Here is a 27,212-nt window from a genome sequence, read left to right as displayed (position 1 = left end):
CACTTCAGTTCAGAAATATTTGCTATATTATTCTCTAATAAAAAAGACTGAAGTACTGATACATACTACAGCATGGATTGAAAACAACTTGAAAATATGCTCAGGGAAAAAAGACAAACATGAAAACTACATATTGTATGATTCCGTTTATATGAAATGTACAGAAAAGGCAAATCTATAGATACTGAAAATAGATTAGTGGTTGCCTAGGTCTGGCAGTAGGAGGAGAGGTTGGGGGGAAATGGGGAGTGATCATTATGGGCAAGGGGCTTTTTTGAGGAGGAGATCATCAAAATGTTCTAAAATTGATTATATTGATAATTGACAACTCTGAACATACTGACAACCATTGTGCACTTCAAATGGGTAAATTGAATGCTGTGTGAATTATACCTCAATAAAGCTATTATTAAAAATTAGGTTATTTTTAGGCTTTTAATAAAATGTGAAATATTAGCTCCTTAGGTAAGGCTGTTCCAAAGAGGTGGCGTTTGTCCTGGGTCTTGTAAAGATTCAGAGAATTTCAAGATTCAACTTGAAAAATAATAGTAAGATGCTTGTTGCATAACAAATCATCTCAAAGCACAATAGCTTTAAAAAACCCCACCATTTTATAATCTCTCACACATCTATATGTTGACTAGCTCTGCTGGTCTCATGAGAAACCTCATGCAGTGGCAGTCAGAGGGCAACTGGGCCTGGAGTCCATGTGGAGGCTCACCTGGGATGGTGGTATAGTTGGTTTTCTCTGCCTCTTTGTATAGTCTCATCACAAGGAAGTGGTATCTCATTGATTTTCATTTTCTTAATGATTAGTGATGTTGAGCAGCTTTTCCTGTGCTTATTGACCATTTGTATATCTTTTGAGAACTGTTAATTTTTTTTCTTGCCTGTGCCTGTGGTGTCAGATCCAATAAATCATTGCCAAATCCAGTGTCATGAAGCTTTCTCCCTAATGTTTTCTTCCAACGGTTTTATAACTCTTACAGTTAAGTCTTTGATCCATTTTGAGTTAATTTTTGTTTACTGTGTAAGATTAAAGTTCAACTTTATTCTTATGCATTGGTTATGTTTGGATATTTTATAGTGAATTTTTGTTAGTTTTTGTAGGTTTATAATGGTATTGTGATTATATTAAGGAATTTTAATCGAGAGTTACAGGGATTTGTTCAGAATGATATAGTAGAAGGGAATAAGTGTAGGGGGAAGCCAGATTTGGCGATATGTTTGAAAATTTCCAAAATGAGGGGCACTTGGGTGGCTTAGTTGGTTAAGTGACTCTTGATATCAGCTGAGGTCTTGATGTCAGGGTCATGAGTTCAAGTCCTATGTTGGGCTCCATGTTGGGAGTGGAGCCTACTTTAAAAAAAAAAAAAAGAAAAAGGAAATTTCCAAAATGAAAAGTTAAAAGGTAGTAAACCAGGAGAATGGTATTTAGAAACCTAGATGCATGTTGGTGGAGGGATGGGGTAACTGGGTGACGGGCATTAAGGAGGGCATGTTGATATAATGAGCATTGGGTGTTATATGCAACTGAGGAATTACTTGAACTCTACATCTGAAACTAATGATATGTTAACTATATGTTAACTAATTGAATTTAAATAAAATAAGTTAACAAAAAAGAAACCTAGATGCAGAGTTTCTATTAGATGCTATAGAGAGGTCAATTAGAATAAAGATAGAAAAGGAGCTTTTGATTTTACCAGCTCTTTCCATGACCTTGGATACGGCAGTTTTAGTAGAGTATGTGGACTCAAACTGGTTAGCAGAATTTTGAGATACTCCTGGAGGATAGGAACATGGAGAAAACGGGGGAGGGGGAGGTCACTCTTGATATTAAGAAGTTATTTCTAATAAATCTAAAAGATTATAAACCTATGATTTAAAAAGTACTAAAGTATGGTGTCAAAGATCAAAGACCCTCCCCTTTTTTCTTGCCCTTCTTCTCACCCACCCCCTCCACTTTCAGTCTAGTTTGCTCTTGAGATGTGTGGCTACTGAATGAATGGAATGGCAACCTGAATGTGAGGGAGATTATTGAGAAGGAAACTCACACATGCCTTTGCCTGAGAAGAGCTAGTGGAAGGAAGGAAAAAAATGGAAATGGAACTGAGGGGGGGATATGGGATAAGGCCCAGAGAAGAGAAAAGGAAGAGATTCATTAAGGGATTCCCCAAGTTGGAGAAAGGTATAGAGGCATTCATCTCTTTGAGAGTGGAGGAAAGGAGATGGCTTCGTTTTTCTCTCATGAGTAACAGACATAGTTTTCTGCTGAGAGTGATTGAGGTTTGGATAAGGTTGGTGGCATCTTGTGTGTAGTAACATTTGGTGTAACCACAGGAATGAGCAAAAGCATTGCAGTGTGGAGGACCCAGCTCAGGCCCCAACTATGATCAAGATGACTTTTTCATTGAGGAATGCCATCTTAGGGGGAGATGTGCCATCTCATTGTTTGCCAGGGATGACTCAGTTCTTTGGCTGGTTGACTAGGGAGGTATTTTTCCCTTAGCCTTTCTGTGAGTAGGTTTACTAAAACTATCCATTCACATTTGGAAACAGCTCAAGTAGAGCTACTCTTCAGTCCAGAATACTTTAGTGGCTGTGCTTCCTTTCTGTGGGCCTCTTGGATGAGGAAAGGTTCTCAGGTAAAGGAAAATATTGACAAAATGATTACATGGAGACCTCTAACCAACCATATTGTGGCAGTGAAACCACTTTCACTTCCTCCTTTAAAGAGGTAAGTAACAGAAAGCTTGTCCCTGGCCATTAGTCATATTGTAGTAAGAATCCAAGTGTAGTCAGAGTAGATTCTGTTTGTTATACTTTGAATATTTATGTTACTGAGAATTAAATTGTTTTTATATGTACCAAACTTGGTTTAAATGAACCTCATGTAATATTTTGTAGAAACCGTAAAGAAAGTTATGTTACCAACTTTAGAAAATAGAATTGTCTAAAGAAATATATTTGTCCTTCTCAAATACTTCTCTATGTGCATATATAATAGTTTTTCTCAAGATTTTATATAGTAGAAATGGTCTTTTCTCAAGATTTTATGTAATGAAAATTGTTTATTAAACATTAGATTTTAGAAGATTTAAAAAGTGAGCTTTACTTTTTATATTTTTTTTAGGAGACCCGTGTACAGTATCATCTCAGTTGGAGTTAGAAGAAGCCTTTAGGCTTTATGAGCTGAATAAGGATTCTGAACTCTTGATTCATGGTAAAGGAGTAATCATTTCTTACTCTTCTAGAGCTATACTTTTCTTTTAACTAACCCTATATTCTTGATCATTTTAAAACATAATCCTGATGTCATTTTTTAAAATCTCTATCCGTCATTGTTTTGTAATTGTTCATATTCAGTAGTGTCTCAAATGCTAGAGAAAATAAAATCAGTCGTCTTAAAATCTTGGGAAATTTGTTATTTGGGAATGCCTTCATGGATATTAAACTGATCATCTCTCGTGTTTAGTAGTATTCTCCTAAGTCATCACCCTACAGTTCTGTAATGTATGCAAATAATGATCTCCAAAGAGAAGGTATCTGAAATGTCCTTTCTTTTATATGAGGGCTAACAGTGAAACTATTTACATAATTAGATTAGTGTGTTAAACATCTGCAGGCCCATAAGCAGGATAGTGGTAGAGTAGAAGAGCCCAAAGTCAGCTGTCATATAACTGGTGCATTGTAGACCTGAGTATAGAAACTAGGTATTCTGGTTCCAAGTCTGTGTTCTTTTCATTCTACTGTGCTACCCCTCAAATTTTTTACGTTATGTAAAACCCACTTAATATATCACATTTAAAGGCTCTTGTGTGGCTCCATTGGTTAAGCGCCTGCCTTTGGCTCAGGTCATGATCCTGGAGTCCCATGATCGAGTTCCACATCAGGCTCCCTGCTCAACAAGGAGTCTGCTTCTCCCTCTACCTCTCCCTTGCTCATGCTCTCTCTCTCTCATTCTCTCTCTCTCAAATAAAATCTTAAAACAGATACATATCGCATTTAATTGAAATTCATTGGCAGTATTTTATGTAACATTTTGAGGAGATCAGACCTAGAGGACTCTTTAAAACTTGAACAAATATAAATCTCCCATAAGTATAATGAGTCAACACTTTGTTATTATTCCCTTGTACTTTTGTTCACAGTGTGTTTTTAAAAAATCAGTAGTTTAATATTTCTCTGCCTTCGGAGTTTGACATAGTGACTCGTAAGGGATCCATAATCTAATTTGTTGAGGTCCTTACAGAACTTCAGAAGTCATCCATATCTGGAACCATCTCTTTCTAGAATAAAACTACAATGAATGTTTAAAGAAGTGATTGATCAATTCATTATTTTTGTATCATATTATAGAACTATTTTTCAGAAACTACCTCATATTTCAACTTTTAGGAATATATTAGGAACTGTGCATCTCATACTTTGTGTTCTTTTTAAGCCATGTCCTTTTGTACGTCATAGACTACTAGTTTTATATTCTCTTTATAAAAATGGCCTGGATTAGCATGTTTATAAATTTATAGTTCCTAAGATAAAACTTACAGTTTTTTGGATTTAGATACTCTTAGTGGTGTAAATTTTTTCCTAAAGTTAGTATACATCTTTTAAAAACTATAATGGGGGACACCTGGGTGGCTCAGTGTTTGAGCGTCTGCCTTTGGCTCAGGGTGTGACCCTGGGGTCCTGGGATCAAGTCTGGCATCGGGGTCCCCACAGGGAGCCTCCTTCTCCCTCTGCTTTTGTCTCTCTCTCTCTCTCTCTCTCTTTTTTTAAAGCATATAAGCAATATTTATTTATTTTTTTAAGATTTTATTTATTTATTTATGAGAGACCCAGAGAGAGGCAGAGACACAGGCAGAGGGAGAAGCAGGCTCCATGCAGGAAGCCTGATGTGGGACTCGATCCTGGGTCCCTAAGATCACACCCAGGGCTGAAGGCTAGGTGCTAAACTGCTGAGCCTCCCGGGCTGCCCCCCCCCCCACCTTTTATAAATAGCTGAGAATGTTTATTCAAATAGGACATTTATTAGCTCCCATTACAAAACACAGTCTTATAATAGTTTCAGTTAACAGTAATACTTAGCATATTTGATCATATATACCACATTCTGGCTTTTAAGATGAGTGATATAGTATCAGAGAATTATTATTTTTAAAGATTTTATTTATTTATTCATGAGAGAGAGAAAGAGAGAGAGAGAAAGAAAGAGGCAGGGACACAGGCAGAGGGAAAAGCAGGCTCCATGCAGGGAGCCTGACATGGGACTCGATCCCCGGACTCCAGGATCACGCCCTGGGCTGAAGGCGGTGCTAAACCGCTGAGTCACCCGGGCTGCCCTGTATCAGAGAATTATTATAAAATGCAATGCTTAGATCAAATATCATCAACACTTAACAGATGCTTCTCTCTGTGTCTCTCATGAATAGAGAAATGAAATCTTAAAAAAAAAAAACTAATTTAAAAAAATAAGTAAAAAATAAAAACTATAATGGTTTACATTCATACTTGTATACATTTTTGTAGTTCAGTTTTAATTCTTCATAGTAGCCGACTTGACACTACAACAAAAGTTTAAGGAAATAGTAGTTAATGACTTCTCTTAGGATAAAAAAAAAATTAGTAATATAACAGGGACTAGAATGAATAATTTGAGCTTCTAATGCATTTGATTTTGGTTGTTCACTTTCATGAAAACCTCTTTCATACAGTCTTGGTAAATGAATCTCTTGAAAAAATATTACTGAGTATACGCTAAGTATCTTGTGTCAAGAGAGGGTTAAAATTTGGGTCAGTTTTTTTATTTTAGAATTTGAAATTCTCTATAATTTATGTGTTTTAAATTTACTGTATTGATTTTAGTTTATTTTCTTTCAGTCTTCCCTTGTGTACCAGAACGTCCTGGAATGCCCTGTCCAGGAGAAGACAGTGAGTGTGTATATACTTCATATCTTTGAGTATAGGGTTATTTATGGCACAATTGCACAAGTGAAAGGAAATCAGAACTTTTAGGGCTACTTCAGTGGCTCAGTTGGTTAAGCATCTGCCTTCGGCTCAGGTCATGATCTCGGAGTCCTGGGATGGAGCCCCACGTCAGACTCCCTGCTCAGCGAGAAGTCTGCTTCTCCCTCTCCCTCTGCCCCTCCCCTCCACTCATGTTCTCGCTCTTTCTCTATCCCCCTCAGATAAATAAATAAAATCTTAAAAAAAAAAAATAAATAGAATTTTTAGTCCATCTGATTTCTTTTCTATTCTTCAGTCTAATTTAGACTATATTAGCATCTGCCTAAACTCTTTTCCTTTGCCAGATGAAAATCAGATGGTTTGGGATGCCTGGGTGGCTCAGTGGTTGAGCATCTGCCTTCAGCTCAGGTGTGATCCCAGAGTCCTAGGATCAAGTCCCACATCATGCTCCTGTTAGGGAGCCTGCTTCTCCCTCTGCCTATGTCTCTGCCCCTCTCTGTGTCTCTCATGAATAAATAAATAAAATCGTAAAAAAAAAAAAAAATCAGGTAGTTCATAGTTACAAGTTACTGACATGTGTCTTGTCACTTAATTTTGAAGATACCATGTGCCTTTATTCACCAGTTATTAACATTCTCTGTTTGCTTTATCTCTGCGTCTATATGTGTTCACACATAGACACGTATATACATAAGAAACATGCTTTATTGATTGATGAAACTTTTATTTATTTGACAGAGAGAGAGAGAGAGAGAGAGCACACAGGCAGGGAGAGGGAGAAACCAACTTCTCGCTGAGCAGGGACCCGGATGTGGGGCTCCATCCCAGGACCCAGGGATCATGACCTGAGCTGAAGGCAGATGCTTAACTGACTGAGCCACCCAGGCGCCCCAGTTCCTTGACTCTTTATGCAACTTGATGAAAAGAAAAAATTAAAGAGCTCTGAGTCTTTATGTATAGAGTTGAATGGGGGCCATGTACTATATAGGAAGATGGGGAAATTTAAGGAAGTGGGTAGAACCCTGAAACAATAATGAAAAATTTAGGTCTGGATTCAGCTAAGAATGTTTTACCAGAGTTCTGATGATGGATGGATCCAAGCCAGCATAGGCTGCCTTTATAGGGCTGTTGGAGAAGCAACTATGTAAATTCTTTGTCCAGGCCAGAGTTTTGAAAGACTTGCCATTATAGCAGGTCCTGGTTTCAGAGTCCCATCTACAAATGAATTATGGATCTATAGTACACTTTCCAGATAAAATAATCATTTCCTAACTTTTCACTATATTTCATGCTCACTTTCCCTGTGTAAAATTTGCTGGTAGAAATTTGATACCACTGCTCCCCCAGTATAATAAGTATTATTAAAATAGAGCATGGAGGAAAATTGATAACCACTAATATAGTCTCTTGGCTCTTTTAATTCCTAGGCAGCATTAATATGTTTGAATTTAAGGTATATCAAGTTGTAGTTAATGAAAGCTTCTAAAATAGGAAATTTTTTTAGGTTAAGATATTATTACTATTTTTTAAAGATTTATTTACTTATTTGAGGGGCACCTGGGTGGCCTAGTCAGTGGCTCTGTGTCTGCTGCTCCCCCTGCTTGTACTCTCTCTCTCTCATTCTCTGTCAAATAAATAAATAAATAAATAAATAAATAAATAAATAAATAAATAAATAAATCTTTTAAATAAGATGAGGCAGAGGGAAGGGAGAGAGAGAGAGAGAATCTCAGGCTGACTCTCCACTGAGTGCTGAATGTGGGACTTGATCCCACAACCCTGAACTCATGACCTGGGCCAAAATCAAGAGTTGAGTGCTCAATCAACTGAGCCACCTAGGCACCCTAGGTTAAAATATTATTAACAGAAATTTTCTGCTTTGGTTATTCCTAACAGAATAAATAAATTTAAAAAAAAAAGCATCTGTATTTAAGGTTCTGTATTGTGCTATTATGTTAAGATTTCTGATTCAGAGCATTTCAACTAGTCTTTTCTATGGTAATTTTTAAGTAGTAAACCCAGTGCTACATCTGCTTTAAAATAGGAGTTTAGAAACCTAATGGAATCCTTCTACAGTATTAACTATCACTATGGAATATTAATATTAATGACTAATAGACCATATGTATAATAGTGATTGAGTTAACTAAAATTACTCAGGTCAACTAGATTTGGTCTCATGGAACCTCTTAGTTTGTTTAGAAAAAGTATTAATATAAAAACCATTTGATTAAAGATTAATGGGGAGGAGCATCTGGGAGTCTCAGTTGGTTACTGTCTGACTCTTGATTAGGTCATGATCTCAGGGTTGTGAGATCAGCCCCACCTTGGGCTCAGGGCTGGGTGTGGAGCCTGCTTAAGATTCTCTCCCTCTGTTCCTCTTCTCCCTCTAAAAAAGAAAAGATTAATGGAGAAGATAATATTCTTATGGCTACAGAATGTCCCTTTCAGGGCATCTATAAAAAGTAAAATGTACCTTTACAACGAAGAGAACAAGCAATCGCTGCCTTTAACAGAGTTCTTGAATGCTAGTAGTGGGAGTCAGCAATCTGACATTTGTGTATCTCTTGATATGATATAGTAAGCAATACATATCACCTATATATTATTTTTGCCAAGAGTATTTGATATTGATTCTAGTAAGGAAGCAGACAAATCTAGAATGTAGGACATAATATAAGACAACTGCCTGGACTGTTTCACCAAAAAAAAAAAAAAAAAAAAAATCAACATCACAAGGAATAAACAAATACGGCAGTGGGAATGTTTCAGCATACATTAGAGAGAAAAAAGGTCTAGCAACCAAAGATTCAATGCTTGAATCTTGATTAGATCTTGGAGAGAAAAAGAAAGCTATGAAAGATACTTTGAGGGTAAATAGGGGAATTTGCATATGAGCTTCTGTTAGGTGATATTGAATTAATGTTGATTTTCTAAGACATGGTAATGGTATTACCGTTAAGTAGAATTAGGGGAAACACCCTTATTCTAAGGCGGTGAGTGGATCCTTAGGTATTTAAGGGTGAAGTGTTATGTCTGCAACTTACTCTTAAATGATTCAGGGGGAAAAAAGGCAAGTGTATAGAGGAAAGCAAACGTGGCATAATGTTGGTAATCGGTAAGTCTCCGGGAAGGATGCAGCTGTTTATTCTATTCTGTCAACTTTTCTATGGGCTTAACATTTTTCGAAATTAAAAGTTGAGGGAAAAAAAAAAAAAGAAAAGCCCGAATAGTAATTTTTTAATACATTTTGCTCCATGGGTTATGTTTTCATTTAGTCCCTTGAGGAATTCATTTTATTTTTTCACTTTCAGGTTTTTATCAGAATCGTTTTTTTCTTGAAGTGAATATCGTGAAAAAAAACACAGATTTAATTATAAAAAGACTTTTATTTGGACTTACTCTTTTTTTTTTTTTTTTTAATCTCTTCTTAGAATCCATCTACCGCAGAGGTGCACGCCGATGGAGAAAGCTTTATTGTGCAAATGGCCACACTTTTCAAGCCAAGCGTTTCAACAGGGTAAGCCTAATTTATTAAATACTAATAATTTGAGATATCTGTTTTTTTTCTTTACTACTGTAAAAGAAAGGTAGTCTTATTTTTCCTTTTAAAGAAATAAGTAAGGTGACACCTTTTCCAGTTTGCCTGGGACAGTATCCCTGTTATCTTGAGGTAATTTTTAATAGCATTTCCTTTCACTCTTAAAAATATCCCCTATTGAATTGTATGGTTACCTTAGCTGAAAGAAAGTTGGCTTTTTTTTTTTTTTTTTAAGATTTTATTTATTCACGAGAGACAGAGGGAGGCAGGAGATGCAGGCTCCCTGCAAGGAGCCCAATACTGGGTTTGATCCTGGGACTCTAGGACCACGCCCTGAGCCTAAGGCAGATGCTCAACTGTTGAGCCACCCAAGCGTCCTGAATGTTGGTTTTTGAAATATAATTCCAGACAACCAGAAAATAAGCAAAGTTTATTTTGCAAACCATTTAATGTGATTTTAACTTTGACTATTTCAAAAATAATAATTGCAAAACACTTACCTAGCTTTTACTATGTACCAGGTGCTTTTCCAAATGTTTGACACGTATTGACCCATTTAATCTTTATAACAACCTTGTGAGACGGGTACTATATATATTTCTGTTTCACAGATGAAAGGGCTGAGGTGTGGGGCACTTAGGTAACTTGCCCAAGATGACATAGCTAGTAAGTGGCAGAACTAATAAGGCTTGAAAGAAGTCTATTTCCAGAAGTCTGTGTTTTTTTGTTTTTGTTTTTAAGATTTATTTATTTATTTATTTATTCATGAGAGACGCAGAGAAAGAGAGAGAGAGGCAGAGGGAGAAGCAGGCTCTTGCCACCCAGGGATCCCCAGAAGTCCATGTTTTTAACTACCCTTGATAACTACAAATATATGGACTCAGTTTCCATTGTAAAGCTAGTAGCATGTTCTGAATTCATTAAAGTAAATAAAAGCTACTACCTGAGGTTCCCAAAATCCTTTTATTCAGTAGCACTGATATTTAAAAAGCTTTGGGGATCCCTGGGTGGCGCAGCGGTTTGGCGCCTGCCTTTGGCCCAGGGCGCGATCCTGGAGACCCGGGATCGAATCCCACGTCGGGCTCCCGGTGCATGGAGCCTGCTTCTCCCTCTGCCTGTGTGTCTGCCTCTCTCTCTCTCTCTGTGACTATCATAAATAAATAAAAATTAAAAAAAAAATTTAAAAAGCTTTGAAATGAATGGTCACTTTGATATTGCTCTTTTAGAGAGCAGGGCTTTGGTTTGACCTCTGAACAGTCTGGAAGGTTTATGTTTGCTTGGGAGTCCTTGCATAGTTTTTTCTGCTCTATGTTTTTCAAGTTTAATTCACTTTTACTCTTTTCAGTACTCTGAATTTATGTGAAGAATAGAAATTCTTGAATATATGACAAAACAATATGGTTGCAAATTTCACTCTTGCAAACAAAACACTTTTTCTGTTTATTTTTTCCATAACTATGATAGTTTTGGAAAAGTTTTATATGAAAAAGGAATTGAGTTAGAGAAGAAAGCTACATATTTTCACTTAAAATTTTTTTTTTTTTGAGAGAGAGAGAGAGCATGTAAGTGAGTTGGGGTGGGAAGGCAGAAGGAGAGGAAGAGAGAATCCCAAACAGACTCCATACCCAGTGTGTAGCTGGAGTCAGGTCTTGATCCCACAACCCTGAGATCGTGACCTGAGCTAAAATCCAGAGTTAGGCACAGGCACCCCTTATTTTCACTATTTTATCATTAAACTGTTGGCAAAAGATTATGATTTTTTTTCTGCTAAGAAAATACTGTTGAATTACTCTTTCCAGCGTGCCCACTGTGCCATCTGTACCGACCGAATATGGGGACTTGGACGTCAGGGATATAAATGCATCAACTGCAAACTCCTGGTTCATAAGAAGTGCCACAAACTTGTCACAATCGAATGTGGGCGGCATTCTATGCCACCGGTAAGACACAATTGTTTTTTTTTAATAACATTTTCAGTAACACTACTAGAGCAGAGGGCTAAAATACAGGTAGTAAGGAATCACAGGTCAACAGTGTTATAGAATGTAACTTTACAGTCCAGTTGACATATTGTGAGTTTTGAATTGTTATTATAAATTTGTTTATATTATGTAGTTAACTTCTTGATTTAATCTGCTACAAAAATCATCTGGTCTAAATTAGGAAGAGGTAGGGAGAACTATTTAAGAGACTTTTTTCTCTTTAGATAAACTAATTTGTAGCTCCTATTGTATTAGCAACTACACTAAACAGATCAGGTAAGAAGAGTCAGAGGTTTCATAGTTGCTATTTAAAGTGTGAAATTACTGGGGAGTCTTTTAACTTAAAATTTTATTTTTACTTTCTCTTTCAAATATACAATTATAACGTTCATTATAGAGCATACAGATAAATAAAGAAAAATTAAATAAAAATACCCCATGAAATCTACTGTCTAAAGGTAATTGTCTTCTGGTGTATATCCTTCTAGAACTTTTTCTTTTGCAAATTTATATGTATAAATATAGAAAATTTATTAAATTTTATATAATTATTCATATAAATTAAAATTAATTATATAATTAAAATATAAGTTATATAATTCAATTTTAAATAATTTTATATAAATATTAAAACAATAAAAATTTCATTTTCTATTTGGAAAAATGTTAAATCAATTTAAGAGTAGATATAACAGTATAATGAACTGCCATAAGCCAATCACCCAGCTTCAGTAGGTAACAACTCATGACCAGTCTTATTTCAGCTACACCCCCACCCATGTAACCGGCTCTCATCCTGTATTTTGAAACAAATCTAAAAGATAAGGACTCGTCAAAAACTAAAAAGCAATTCTTTATATCAAATATTCATCTAGGCAGTGTTCAAATTTCAGTTGCCTCATAAATGAGACAATTTTGTTTTTAGTGTTCATTGTGAATCAGGATCCAAATGAAGTCCATATTTGCATTGACTGATATGTGGCCTAGATATTTTTTAATTTACTGATTCTTCTATCTCTGTCACTCACTGGCTTTTTTCCCCTTTAAAATTTCAATGTAGAAGAAATTATGTTGTCATTTAAGGCGTTGCAATACTCTTCTCTTTGCTTTCATGGTTTTGTTTAAAATGTTCCCGTCCTCATTATCTTCTGTGTTATATTATAGCTGGATGTAGAAGTTTAATTTAGATTCTGGTTTTTGGTTTCTTGTAGGTTGTTTTTGAGACTGCTTCATAGAAGGTGGAGCGTTTATCCATCAGAATGCACATAGTGTTTGACTGGATCTTATTCTTTTACATACTTTTTAACAAAAATGAGATCATAGATGTATATATACTGTTTTCTAACCTATTTTTTCACTTTTTCACTTAACTATCTATTTTAGTCACCTTTCTATATCTGTCTATATCCTCATCAATGTTAGCATGGTATTTTGTTACATACCTAGGTCATGATTTACTTAACTGTTCCCCATGATTATACATTTGAGTTGTTTTCTACATTTTCCTATAAAGAAAATCATGAACTTTCTGATAAGTAAATATTATTTCCTTAAGAAACTAGAAGTAGAATTACTGGCTTAAAGGATATGCATTTTTAAAAAGATATGGATGCAAAGACCCTTGGGTGGGCTCAGTTGATTAAGCATCCGACTCTTGATTTCATCTCAGGGTCCTCAGGTCATGATCTCAGGGTCGTGAGATCGAGCCCTGTGCTGGGCTCTGCTCTGGGTGTGGAGCCTGCGTAGGACTCTTTCTCTCCCTTTCCCTCTGCCCCATTCCCTCTAAAATAAATAAATAAATAAATAAATAAATAAATAAATAAAATATGTAATTAAAAAAGCTAAATGCATCTTTCTAAATTGTCTTCTAGAATGAGTATACCATGTCTATTCATAGTATCTTCTTTGCACATTGTGAATATAGGTTATTATTGGTGACTTGTTGGTATTAGAATTATTTAACTAGTTCATATAAGCTCAGGAATGGGTTTGTTGTTAGGGAGGTGAAAATCCCATCTTAAGGAAATGATCAAGGCCAAAAATTCTGAACATAATTTATTTAGGTTACTGTTGATATTCTTGAATATTCTTAGGTGATAGAATGACTTCAGACCGTGTACAGTGAGTATGTTAATAATCACTAAATGTATTGTAAAATCCAGGGACCTATCTGTAAGGCACCCTTAAAATTATAACTGTGTAGGGACACCTGGCTGGTGCAGTTGGTAGAGTTTGTGTGATTCTTGATCTCGGAGTTTTGAGTTTGAGTCCCACACTGGATGTTGAGATTACTTAAATATAAAGTCTTTTAAACAAAGAAATTATAACTGTGTTAACTACTGCTCTTTCTCAACTTTACCGTTTCTTGCTGGTATTCATTAAACCTGGGTCCAAGATTAATGAATTAGTAACATTTTGGTTTGAATTAACATTTTTCCTGAGGTTATTGGCAGTTAGTTGGGTAAGTCAGTTTCTAGAAGGTATTTCTTCTCCTTGTTTGAGTCACTGGCACCTTTGAGAATCTTTAGAAAGGTGGGAAACCACAAAATTTTAGGTTTCTAGACCATTTTTGAAGTTCATTTCTAAACTCAGCTAAGGAACTTATGTACTAGAGACTCCTTTTGCCAAAGATTGAAGTGAGTGTATGGAGTTGAAAGGAAGAATACATAGTGTAGAAGAGAAATGAATCAAAGTATATAGAAGTTTCATTTGATTTCTTTTTTTTTTTTCACTTGATTTCTAATGGGTAGTCTGAAATTAGTTTTCTGTTTCTTTTGTTAGAAAAGAAATCTTTTGTTAGTGATTTTGTTATCCGTAAAACATGACTAACGTTTAGCTCATTCACAGGAATATTGCATGGTTTTATATAATTAAAATAAAGTAATACAGTTTTCACTTACTAAGTTTCTTTCAAGTTTAAATTTTAATATGCTATGTTTCATCGAAACAAAGTTGTTTCTGCATTTATAGTGGTATTGGGATTTGAAAAGAACCCACTGAGTTACTCTGTCTTTGGAAATGTTTATAGGAACCAATGATGCCTATGGACCAGTCACCCATGCCTTCAGATCATGTACAGACAGGTAAGAATGACACTGGCAGGACCATTGTTCATCAACAAGTATCTTTAAATACTTCTTTAGGTGACTCTTTAACTTAAGTTTAAAACCATTTATGTTCTTCCCAAATAAAAGTTAGTTAACACTATTTTGCAGTGGTACTATCAGTTACAATACTTAATATATACCTTTGGCATTTTAAGAAGACAGCTACGTAAACTATAACAAATGATTCTTTCCTCTAATTCAGATAAATTTCTTCTGAGACTTTTTTTAAAATTCAGCAAACCTCATTTTTTCAATAATGAAAACACATACAGATTTTGTGGGCCATGTTAGCTGTTTGGGTGATCCTGTTTTGATTAAAAGTTTTATTATCAGAAATAGAAATTATGTAAGAGACACAGAGATGCAATATAGAAAATTTAAAAAAGATCATGTGAGTTCAAACATCAAATAAATACAAAACCTTAAATATGTATCTGCTCAATTTGGAAAGTGATTAACTGAGTGGAGCATTGTGATCTTGGATGAATCAAGAAAGGGAAAGTGAGGGAATTTTCCTAGAAGGACAGAATGTAGTCTCTTGTTCATGCAAGAAGCCGGTTATATGAAACATGGGCTTTTTTGTGTGTGCCCCAAGTAGCTTTAAGGAATAGAAACCTAGAGTTCAATCTTTTCAATTCTATACTTGACCTATGTGGTATGGTAGTTAGGAACGTTTTGAGTATGAAGGAAGTGAGTAAAACCCAAAAGTTCCCTCTCTCTATGCCTTAGTCATATTAAAATAATTGAATAAGATTTATAGAGTTACTCTTATAGAAGGAATTGATTAATTGGTGAAGAGGTGAAATATTTTTAAAATACCAAAAATATCTGTTAAAATCAGTACTAGGCTGCTAATTGGTTCTTGCTCCTCATTCTCATTAAAGATGAGGTTTTAACTCATAAGTACATGCAGTTTATTAATAGTAGGACAGATACTCAATTTTAAATAAAACTTATTCCAAAATGATAACTTAATCAAATCAGGAGAACATTTTAAGTCAAACTCCGTTAACGGGTATTATGTTTCTCTATCTCTCTCTCTCTCTTTTTTTTTTTTCATGTTTGGGATTGGATTTTCAGTAATTCCATATAATCCTTCAAGTCATGAGAGTTTGGACCAAGTTGGTGAAGAAAAGGAGGTAAGATAATTAGCTTTATTGTATATTACGTCATCAGCTTTTTTATTTTTTCCTCATCAGCTTTTTAATAAGACTTGAGAGTTTAAAAATATGGCAGTTGCTTAGATTTTTTAGCTTTTACAACAATAGGCTTTTAATTAAAATATATAATTAAAATGATAATTTTTGAAATAAGCTCATAGTATAAAAGATTTATCATGCCTCACACCTTCCACACCCACTTTGACTTCTGAGAGACGACTCTTTTTAATAATTTCTGTTTGTGCCTATAATGTTTATAACTCTGTTTTTCAATTTCCCAGCTTTATATATTTCAGGCCATAAAGATCTAATTCACAATACCTCCCCCTTTACGCTTCTCTTTCCAAGTTTGAAAGATGCATTATGTTTTACTCTTGGATACCTTTAGGAAAACCCCAACTTTTTATTATGGAAAATTTCAAAAATAATTAAAAGTAAGCAGTAGTATAACAAAGCCCCTGTTTCTATTACCCAGATAAAACAACTATCAGTATAGGCTAGTGTTGTTTTGTCTACCCACTGCCTGCATTCCTGTATTATCTTGAAACACATCTGTTGATTACAACTTAATCTCATATCTTAGTTTTTTTGTTCTATTTAAGTCAGTACCTTGACTTTCCTTTACCCATCCTTCTAACTTTCCTCTTTTACGTACATATTTATTTTTACATTGCCAAGGTTGTTAACATTTATAATCTTTCTTGCATCTGTAACTACATCTTCCATATTTTGTTCATAAGTTGAGTGAATCATTCAAAAGAAGAAATTCCTAATAATGAGAAATGAATTCTCTATTCTTCTAACATCACGAATTGCTAATACTTCTTTCTTTTCAGTTCTCGACGCTCCTTTATGGCTTTTTGTTCCTTTCTTGGAGTTTCTCATTGCCTTTATTATTATTATTTATTGGTTTGGTTGTTTACCAAAGGCTCATTGCTTGTATCATCAAGATTTTTAATATATTTTAAAATTGAAGAATAACATACAGTGAAGTACACAAATCACAAGCGTATAGCTAGGTGAATTTTCAGAGTGGATACCGTGTAATGACCACCCAGATCAGGAAATAGGATCTACTAATATCTCAGAAGCCCATCTTGTGCCAACTCCCAGTCACTAACACCCTCTTCTCCCTGTAAGTAATCATTGTCTAACACCAGAGGTTAGTTTTGTTTTTTCCCCCAAACTTCATATGAGGGGATTCATTTAGTATGTATTTTTTTGTTTCTGGCTTCTTTTGCTCAATATTGTGTTTGTGAGATTCAGTCATGTCTCATGAAGTAGTATTTCATTTATTTTCACTGTTGTTTCAATTTATCTAGTCTGTTGATTTTTTCCCCCCTGATTGGGATTTTTATGATATGTTGTTATGAACATTTATAAACATTTCTGTTAGGTATATAATTAGGAGTGGGAATTCCTGAGTCATGTGTAACTGAACTTTAGTAGGTAATTACCAAACAGTTTTCCAAAGTACTTGTATTAGTTTATACTTTCACCAATAATGTGTAAGTTTGGCTCCACAAATCTTTGTCAGCACTTTGTATAGTCTGTCTTTTAATTTTAGTGAATCTTTTGAATGTGTAGTGGTATCTCATTATAATTTTTTAATGCTCATTTCCTTGCTACTCAACTTTTCATGTATTTATTGGCCATTTGAGTATCATCTTTAGTTAGGTGCCTGTTTTTTTTAAACGAGGGGGTCTGGCTTTGTTATGTTGATTTATGGAAGGTCTTTGTATTTCTCAACATTATTAGCCTTTTATCAGTTACATATTGCAAATATATAACTGCCATTCTATGTATTTTCACTGTTCATGGTTTTTTTTGATGAATAAATGTTCTGATTTTTAATGTAGTGAAATACATTTATCTTTTCCTTTTTGGGTAGTGCTTTTGGGCCTTAAGAAACCTCTGTCTTTCCCAAGCCTGTTGAAGATATTGAAAAGGCTGTACCTTCCCTCATTACTCTGAAAAGCTATCTCTTCATCAATTAATATGCTCATTACATGATCTCACTCTGGATTCTCTTTTGTTATTTTATTATTATCGGATATCATGCTTCATGATTATTATAGTTTTATAATAATAAGTCCTTGTAGTAAAATTAATTCTTTGCTCTTCTGGGGATTATCTTGGCTACTCTTTCTGGCTTTTTGAATTTCATGTAAATTTTAGAATCAGCTTGCTGGTTTCCACAAAATCAAGAAATAAACCAAACCTACTGGTACATTTCAGAAAAAGACATCTTTACAATATGAAATCTTCAAACCACGAGCATGATATAATCCTTCATTTATTTAGGATTTCTTTAAATTATGTCAGTGTATTTTTCAGAGTCCTTGAACTATAGGTATTTGATGTAAATGGTATTATTTTAAAATATGATCATCTATTTAATATATAGAATAAGGTTTTTCCTAAATTACTTTGTATCCTGACACTTTGCTAAATTTGCCTATTAATTCTGATAGCTTATCCACAAATCCTTTTAGATTTTCTGTATGTATGATCATCTTATCTATGAATAAGTGTCATTCCTTCATTTTCAAATCTTAAAGATTTATAGTTTTCTTATTGAATTAGAAAAGACCTCTACAGATGACCAAAATGACGTTGAAAAAAAGTAGTGATCAAAAAAAAAATAGTGATCAGATATCATTGTCTTGTCTTACATCTCAGTGGGAAATCTAATATTGATTTGCTACAGCTTTTCATTTTATAGAGGAAGTTTATTTCTAGTTTGCTAAGATTTTTGTCTTTATCATGACAAGATATTGAATTTTATCAGAAACATTTTGTGACATTTGTGGAGTTGGAGTTGGTCATATGTAAACTTTATTAATTTTCAAATGTTAAGCCTATTTTTCATTTCTGGAATAAACTCCATGTGTCATCATATATGATTTTTTTATATAGTTGTGGATCTGATTTGCCAATATTTAGTTTAGGTTTGGTTTTTACTTTCTTTTAAATATTAACGAGAGTCACTGACCTGTAATTTCCTTGTTTTAAATTGGATTGCCAAGTTTTAGTGTCATAAAATGATTTTGAAATGTTTTGTTTTCCTAAGAAGAATTCCTATAAGATTGACATTATTTCTTACTTTTTTTTTTCTTTTTTAAAAAAGTTCATCAGTATGGCACTCTGGGCTTGGAGTTTTATTTGTGATGAAGATTTTAATTCTGGATTTTATGCCTGAATAAATCTGGGACAATTTAGATTTCTCTATTTTGTCTTGTGTTTGTGTTTTTCTTAGGAATTTGTTTAGCCTATACTTTCAGATTTTTGGCATCAAGTTGTCCATTTCTGAGAGTCTGAAATGACATCCTTTTCTATTCCTGATAAAATTTACTATGTATTCTCTTTTTCTTCATCAGTCTTCCTGGGGGGTTATTAATTTATTAATCTTTTTGGAGAATTAGCTCTTCTCTATTGAACCCTTATTTGCTCTTTTAATGCATTGATTTCTCCTCTGATTATCTCCTTAGGCTTTTTTGTCATCCACTGTAAAATAAATCTTAATCTCTATTGTGATTTCTTCTTTGATCAGAGCATTATTTTAAAGTATACTTATTTTTACATATTTGGGAAAATTTTTAACTTCTAACTTAATTCCACTACAAATTAGAAAACGCGTTGTGTGTGATCTCTGCCCTTTGAATTTTTTTTTTGAAACTTGTCTGAAGGCCAAGCACATAGGCATTAGTGTATGTTCCATCTGTATTTTCAAATACAGTATGTTTTATGGTTGTTGGGTGCGGCGTTCTGTACAGGTCAGTTAGGTCAAGATTATTAATGATGTTATTCCATCTCTGTTACCTCACTGGCTGTTTGTTCTTTGCCTACCACAAGGTTACATTGTGGATATATCTGTTCCTTTTTTGTTTTGTTAGCTTTTGCCTTATATATTTTGAGGCCATGTTATTAAGTACATACAAATTTAGAATCATAATATCTATAATTGGATTATTCCCTTTTCATCATGAAATACCCCTTTCTGTTTATAGTAATGCTTTTTGCCTTAAAGTCCTTATGTTAGGTAATTGCTATGTCACAAATAACCTCAAAATGTAGTGACTTTAAACAAGATTTATAATGTCATAGTTTCCATGGGTCAGGAATCCAAGCATGACTTATCTGTGTCCTTTGCCTCAGAATCCCATACAGGCTACAGTCAAGGTGCTGGCAAGGACCGCTGTTCCCTCAAAGCTTGACTGGGAAAGAAGCTGCTTATATACTTACCTAATTGTTGGCAGGATTCTATTTTTTACCACATGGACCTCACTGTATGGCAACTCATAACAAAGTAACTTGATTTATTTCATCAGAGCTAAGCAGTAAGATCCAGAGAGCATGAATGCTAGCAAAATAGAACTCACAGTCTTTTGTAACCTAATTTCAGAAGTGACATCCTATCATTTTTGCCATATTTCTTTAATTAGAAGCAAGTCGCTACATTTAGCCCATACTCAAGGGGAAAGGATAACACAAAGGCATGAATACTAGATGGTGGGGAGTACTGGGAGACATCTTAGAGTCAGCCTACCACACTAGGCTACAACTACTTTGTCTTATTGGTTTAGCTACAGCAGCCTTGGTTAGTGATTACATGCTCTCTATATATATATATTTTTTAATTGTTTTAATCTTTCTGTACCCATATACTCTAGGTATGCCTTGTTAACATCATATTGTTGAGCTCCCCCCCCCCCCCGCATTTAGTTTGACAGTCCTTAGCTATAGTATTTAATGTATTTTACTATTTGTGTATATTTTACATTTAATGTATTTATATTTAAATGAATTACTGATTTGTGTTTAAATCCTCCATTTTATGGGGCACTTGAGTGGTGTAGTTGGTTGAGCGTCCAACTGTTGGTTTTGGCTCAGGTCGTGATCTCACGATTGTGAGATGGAGCCCTGCATCAGGCTCTTCAGCTCAGCATGGAGCCAGTTTCAGATTCTCTCTCCCTCTCCTTTCCCCCTCCCACTCCTGCTCTCTCTCTCTCTCAAATAAATAAATCTTTTTTAAAATTCTCCATTTTATTATGTTTTCTATGTCCCCACTCTTTGCTACTTAATTTTGGCTTATTTTGGGTTATTTATTATTACTTTTTCATCTCTTTTAGCTTGTTTGACATTCTTTCCTACTCAATTACTGGATGTTCTAGAGATTGTATCTTACATCTTTAGCTTACTTAAATTCAATGGAAATTATTATTATTATTTTTTAAAGATTTTATTCATTTATTCATGAGAGATACACAGAGAGAGGCAGAGACACAGGCAGAGGGAGAAGCAGGCTCCATGCAGGGAGCCTGACACGGGACTCGATCCTGGGTCTCCACCCTGGGCTTCAGGTGACGCCAAACCACTGTGCCACCAGGGCTGCCCTCAATGCAAATTATTAACGATACTTTTACCACCTCCCTGGATATGCAAGGACCATAGGAATGCTTTAAATTTACTCACTCTCCCTCCTTGTCTTTGGTGTTATTTCTTTCGTATTCAGATTTTTTCTTACATATTTTAAAATTCTATGTATGCTTTGTTTATATGTAGTAGTGCTTTTTAAAAAAAATTTATTTATTAGAGAGAGAGGATGAGTGGGTAAGGGAGCAGAGAAAAAAGGAGAAGCTGACTCTTGGCTGAACAGGGATACAACTCAGAGCCCAATCCCATACTCCCGGGATCATGACCTGAGCTGAAGGCAGATGTCTAACTGACTGAGCCACTCAGGTGCCCCGTACTAGTGTTTTTAAACAGTCATTATTTAGGTTTAGCCACACTATATTTTTGTTCTGCATTCCTTCTTGTATGTCTGTCCTTCATATAAATTATCTTTTTTTTTATTTTAATTTTTATTTTTTTTAATTTTTATTTATTTATGATAGTCACACAGAGAGAGAGAGAGAGAGAGAGAGAGAGAGAGAGAGGCAGAGACACAGGCAGAGGGAGAAGCAGGCTCCATGCACCGGGAGCCCGACGTGGGGTTCGATCCCGGGTCTCCAGGATCGCGCCCTGGGCCAAAGGCAGGTGCCAAACCACTGCGCCACCCAGGGATCCCCCAAATTATCTTTTTTTAAATAAAGATTTTATTTATTTAGTCATGAGAGACAGAGACACAGAGGGAAAAGCAGGCTCCCCACAAAGAACCTGATGCAGGACTCGATCTCAGGATCTTGGGATCATGCCCTGAGCTGAAGGCAGGTGCTCAACCACTGAGCCACCCAAGCGTCCCTAAAATTATCTTTCTTCTTGAGGAACTCTATTTCTTTTAGTGAGAGGCTACTACTGTTAGATTTCTTTAGTTTGTGTTTGTCTGAAAAATGTTTTTATTACACTTTCATTTTGAAGGCTATTTTTATAGATCAGCAGGGTTATTTTTTAGATCCTTTGAGGGTGACATTCCACTGATTTCTCACTGCTGCCTTGTTACTGACTTTGTGAAGGTATTGTGCTTTTGTTCCATGTAATTCTCTTTTATAGTTTCCAGTTAACCACATTTGAAGTCTGTATATTGCCTTATCTTTTTACCATTCTATGCTTTCTTAATCTGCTCTAATCTGATTTCTTTTACTCCTCTTTATGTATCCTTGTTACCACATCAGATTATTATTTCTAGATTTTTGTAAGTGACCCTTTTCTTGAAACATCATTCTCCTTCAGTTTCCTTAATACTTTTTTTCCTGATTTGTGCTTACAGTTTTTCTCAAAATCTATTCTTTGGTGTCTTGATAGTCTTCACTTGAAAAAATTCATATTTAATTCTTATGAGTACATCTGTTGATTGTATGCAGAGGATTTTGCAGATATGTTAAAAAGATTATCTTCGGGGTACCTGGGTACCTCTCATGAATAAATATAATTTTAAAACAAAACAAAACTATCTTCAGTCTTCTCTATAAATTACCAGAAGCCTAAATTTCTAGTTGTAAGTGAATTATAAGGGTGATTTTGTCATTCCAAAGGAGCCTTGACGTTGTGTAGAAAAGAATGTTTTCTATTAGTTAAGCCGCCTCATGCTTATTTTCTGTCTATAGCTTCTAAAAATGTTTCTGAGCGTGTCCTCCCATTGGTTCAGATTTCATGTATCAAACTTCCAGTAGACTCTTTATTCCTGATATCCCATTGTAGCTTATGTCTTTAGTATGAAAAACCAAGTCTATTATCTCACCAGATCTGTCAATCTTATCTGGTGTGCATACTTTGGTATTTTGTCAGTAGTACCTTCAGTCTCCCAGTCATCAAACTTAGTGTCATTTTTTAAATTCATGTATCTTCATTGCCTCCATACCCCAAATTTATCAGATCTTACGATACCCTTTAACACTTCTCAGATTTCTTTTTTTTTTAATAAATTAATTTTTATTGGTGTTCAATTTACCAACATACAGAAAAACACGCAGTGCTCATCCCGTCAAGTGTCCCCCTCAGTGTCCGTCACCCATTCCCCCCCACCCCCTGCCCTCCTCCCCCACCCCTAGTTCGTTTCCCAGAGTTAGGAGTCTTTATGTTCTGTCTCCCTTTCTGATATTTCCCACACATTTCTTCTCCCTTCCCTTATATTCCCTTTCACTATTATTTATATTCCCCAAATGAATGAGAACATACACTGTTTGTCCTTCTCCAATTGACTTACTGCACTCAGCATAATACCCTCCAGTTCCATCCAGGTCGAAGCAAATGGTGGGTATTTGTCGTTTCTAATGGCTGAGTAATATTCCATTGTATACATAGACCACATCTTCTTTATCCATTCATCTTTCTATGGATACCGAGGCTCCTTCCACAGTTTGGCTATTGTGGACATTGCTGCTAGAAATATCGGGGTGCAGGTGTCCCGGCGTTTCATTGCATCTGAGTCTTTGGGGTAAATCCCCAACAGTGCAATTGCTGGGTCGTAGGGCAGGTCCATTTTTAACTCTTTGAGGAACCTCCACACAGTTTTCCAGAGTGGCTGCACCAGTTCACATTCCCACCAACAGTGTAAGAGGGTTCCCTTTCACTTCTCAGATTTCAACTTCCTATCATTATCCCTCTGACCTCAACTCATGAATCTATCCTACCTCTTGAGTAATTTGATTTTATTGTTTGGAATGAGTTGAGTTAAGAAAAGAATAATGAAGAACTTAGAAGATATTTTAAAATCACATTAGGTATAACCAGATGTTAGAAATATAATGGATTATGCAAAATTCCTCCAGGTATAACTTTGATATAATTGTTCTCGACAGGCAATGAATACCAGGGAAAGTGGCAAAGCTTCATCCAGTTTAGGTCTTCAGGATTTTGATTTGCTTCGGGTAATAGGCAGAGGAAGTTATGCCAAAGTTCTGTTGGTGCGATTAAAAAAAACAGATCGTATTTATGCAATGAAAGTTGTGAAAAAAGAGTTGGTCAATGATGATGAGGTAAGCCCAATAAGGTTTTATTATTTCTGAACTGTTAAATTGGCTTGAGTATACTATTTCAGAGGAAACCTCAATGTTTGTGTCTTATAATTTCAGTCTACTTTTCTAAATATATGCTTCAAACAGATTACATAAGATATATTTCATGTAATGTGATGATTACTAGATTTTTAAAAAATAAAAAACCATATTATTAAGGGAAAGTATGTGAGCTTCGTAAAAGTTTTCTAGACCGTTTCATAATACTGAAAGATTTATTGGTGGTATTTTTCTCTTTGTACATAAGCTCTTGTTTCATGATTATTAATGCTTTTGATATCTAGCCTATTACTAATTGTGTTTATGGTAATTGAAGTACTAAGAACAAATTAACCACAGTTCGATAATTCAGTTTGACATTGATTTCTTTCATATTTTGAAATAGGATATTGATTGGGTACAGACAGAGAAACATGTTTTCGAGCAGGCATCCAATCATCCTTTTCTTGTTGGGCTGCATTCTTGCTTTCAGACAGAAAGCAGGTAAGATTGAAAGATAATGGGATGATTACTGGGCTTTACACATTTTGGTATATCACACAATGAGAACTGCTTTCTACTATAAGCTGGAAGTGGAAGACATGGAGATGGACACAACAGTACTATGCTTAAAATTTCCTACTACTTATGCCCCAGTCAGTGATATTTTAACATTGGATCATCAGTAGGAAATTACTGGCTTTATTAGGCAAAAACAAAACAAAACAAAACTAGGTCATACATATCTCCAAGAGTCTAGTTTTAGTACTTAGTTTCCTAGAGTTTAACTAGAGGGGGAAATCCTAACCTCTTTACCTTAAGTTACAGTTGCAAATGACTTATCCTGTAAATGCTAAAATTGGGGTAAGAATGAGGCTCTGAATTCTAGTGGTACTACTTTCAAATAGAAGAAACAGTTTACACAATTATACTGATTTATTTTCTTGTATCTTCTGTGATTAACAGCTTTCTCCTTCAGCTACCCTTTGTTTCCACCAAATTCCTGGAATATTTGTTAAGGTTAAATCTATAGAATGTCTTCTACAACTGGTCTCTGTAGTGTTCAGTATATGTGCTGCCGAAGCGAGCACTCTGTCATGTTTAAAATGCCAAGTTACACTGCCTAATTTTGGATCTTGGTTTCATGTGCTCTCTCTTGTGTTTATTTTTTTAAGCCTGCTGACATGTCAAGTTCCTGGATTTAAGTCCTGCTGATTTTTTTTTTGTTTGTTTTTTAGTTAAAAAATACTTTTTTTCCTTTAAAGTTTTTATTCAAATTCCAGTTAGTTAACATAAAGTGTAATATTAGTTTCAGGTGTACAATATGGTGTATCAACCCTTCCACACAACACCTGCTGCTCCTCACAAGTGCTCTCCTTAATCCCCATCACCTATTTCACATCCCCCCACCCACTTCCCTTCTAGTAACCATCAGTTTGTTAAGAGTGTTTCTTGGTTTGCCACCCCCCATGTTCATTTGTTTTGTTTCTTATCTCTCCTGTGTTTTAGATTGTTCTTTGTCATAGAGTATGTAAATGGAGGAGATCTAATGTTTCATATGCAGCGACAAAGAAAACTTCCTGAAGAACATGCCAGGTAAATGTGTACTGTTTGTGTTGGATTTTTGCTGGAGGTGAGGCTGGTGTGGGGGTGCAGAGAGGAGGCCGAGGGAAATTTGAGAATGCTGTGGGACTTTTTATGTGTCAGTGGTTGAAAAGAGTAGATAAATCACTTATTTCGATGCTATTTTTTTTAAGTCATGTAGGAGCTAAGCCAAAAGCTAGTTTACATTATAATGTATAACATATGTAACATATATATTAATATAGGCAGTTGAAAAGTATAAACAGTGTTAAAGGGAGAACCCAATTATTTACAAATATTTTGTCTATTCAGCATCCACAATTGAAATAATTGATGACTTTACAAACATTTATCTAAGGCTTACAGTGATCTCTAACAGTTTTTCAATACTATTTGTAAAAGCTTGAGAGTAATAAAGCAATTCTTCTTAAACTATTATGTAATTCTGACTATTCTTGTGATGATACTTTTTGAATTGTTCTACCTTTGGCTTTTTTTTTTTTTTTAAGTCTGATCTCATACCTGTTGATATATAAGAGAAAAAGATCATTAAATATTATTTATTAATTTTATGTCTTTAATTTGATGTTATTATGTAAGATTGTAAATTGCTTATATTTGGAGGAATTAGGTGGGGAAGGATCATCTTGGATAAGTTCAATTCATACTCATAATTAGCAATAATTCTTACCCTTTTGTGTTCCACAAAAGTAATGGCAAAATGAAGCATATGAATTTGTATATGCATGTAATAAAGGTTAAAATTTTTATGCTTATTTAATGGAGATCTTGCTGGTACATTGATTATTTCTTATCAAAAGAGATAGTATCCTTCAATTTTATCAGAAGGTAGAAATAGTACTAATCCAATCTCAGGCCACAATGTGATTTTGTTTCTTGTTTTTTGTTTTTTTAGTTTCCTGTATGTTCATTTCCTGTATTTAGTCTTTTTTTTTTTTTTTTTAATTTATTTATGATAGTCACAGAGAGAGAGAGAGAGAGAGGCAGAGACACAGGCAGAGGGAGAAGCAGGCTCCATGCACGGGGAGCCTGATGTGGGATTTGATCCCGGGTCTCCAGGATCGCGCCCTGGGCCAAAGGCAGGCGCCAAACCGCTGTGCCACCCAGGGATCCCCTTGTATTTAGTCTTTAGTAAATGATCACCCTTCATGGCAGAACCACAAATGATATTTCTAATTGTGACCATAGCCTGTATTTGTTCTCGTTTGTTCAGTTGGACCTGGTGGAAAGTAGTTTTTATGGTATTCAAGTGTCAGTTCTGGTTTTATTTCATCTTTACTTTCTGGGAACCAAAGTACAAAATAAAGACCCAAGTTCTTTATTCATAGAATTAAGTAGCTGAGAAGGTATGTGCTATATGCATCTCCATACATAATCTTGATGACATTCATCAAAGTAGCAATGAACCAACT

At 35.0% G+C, this 27,212-nt stretch overlaps 1 protein-coding gene across 1 annotated transcript in view; it reads left to right on the top strand.

Moving 5' to 3' along the window:
* Nucleotides 1-27,212, top strand: part of PRKCI (protein kinase C iota) — a 75,310-nt gene that overhangs the window by 31,587 nt on the left and 16,511 nt on the right. Inside the window, exons 3-11 of the mRNA XM_041731874.1 lie at nucleotides 3,137-3,226; nucleotides 5,884-5,934; nucleotides 9,405-9,490; nucleotides 11,311-11,451; nucleotides 14,522-14,576; nucleotides 15,681-15,739; nucleotides 24,001-24,177; nucleotides 24,602-24,699; nucleotides 25,705-25,791. Of these exons, the coding sequence (XP_041587808.1) occupies nucleotides 3,137-3,226; nucleotides 5,884-5,934; nucleotides 9,405-9,490; nucleotides 11,311-11,451; nucleotides 14,522-14,576; nucleotides 15,681-15,739; nucleotides 24,001-24,177; nucleotides 24,602-24,699; nucleotides 25,705-25,791 (844 nt within the window). The remainder of the gene's footprint in view (nucleotides 1-3,136; nucleotides 3,227-5,883; nucleotides 5,935-9,404; nucleotides 9,491-11,310; nucleotides 11,452-14,521; nucleotides 14,577-15,680; nucleotides 15,740-24,000; nucleotides 24,178-24,601; nucleotides 24,700-25,704; nucleotides 25,792-27,212) is intronic.

The sequence above is a fragment of the Vulpes lagopus genome, chromosome 17, assembly GCF_018345385.1.
Source record: "Vulpes lagopus strain Blue_001 chromosome 17, ASM1834538v1, whole genome shotgun sequence".
NCBI lineage: Eukaryota > Metazoa > Chordata > Mammalia > Carnivora > Canidae > Vulpes > Vulpes lagopus.
This window is presented reverse-complemented; position numbering and strand designations above follow the sequence as displayed.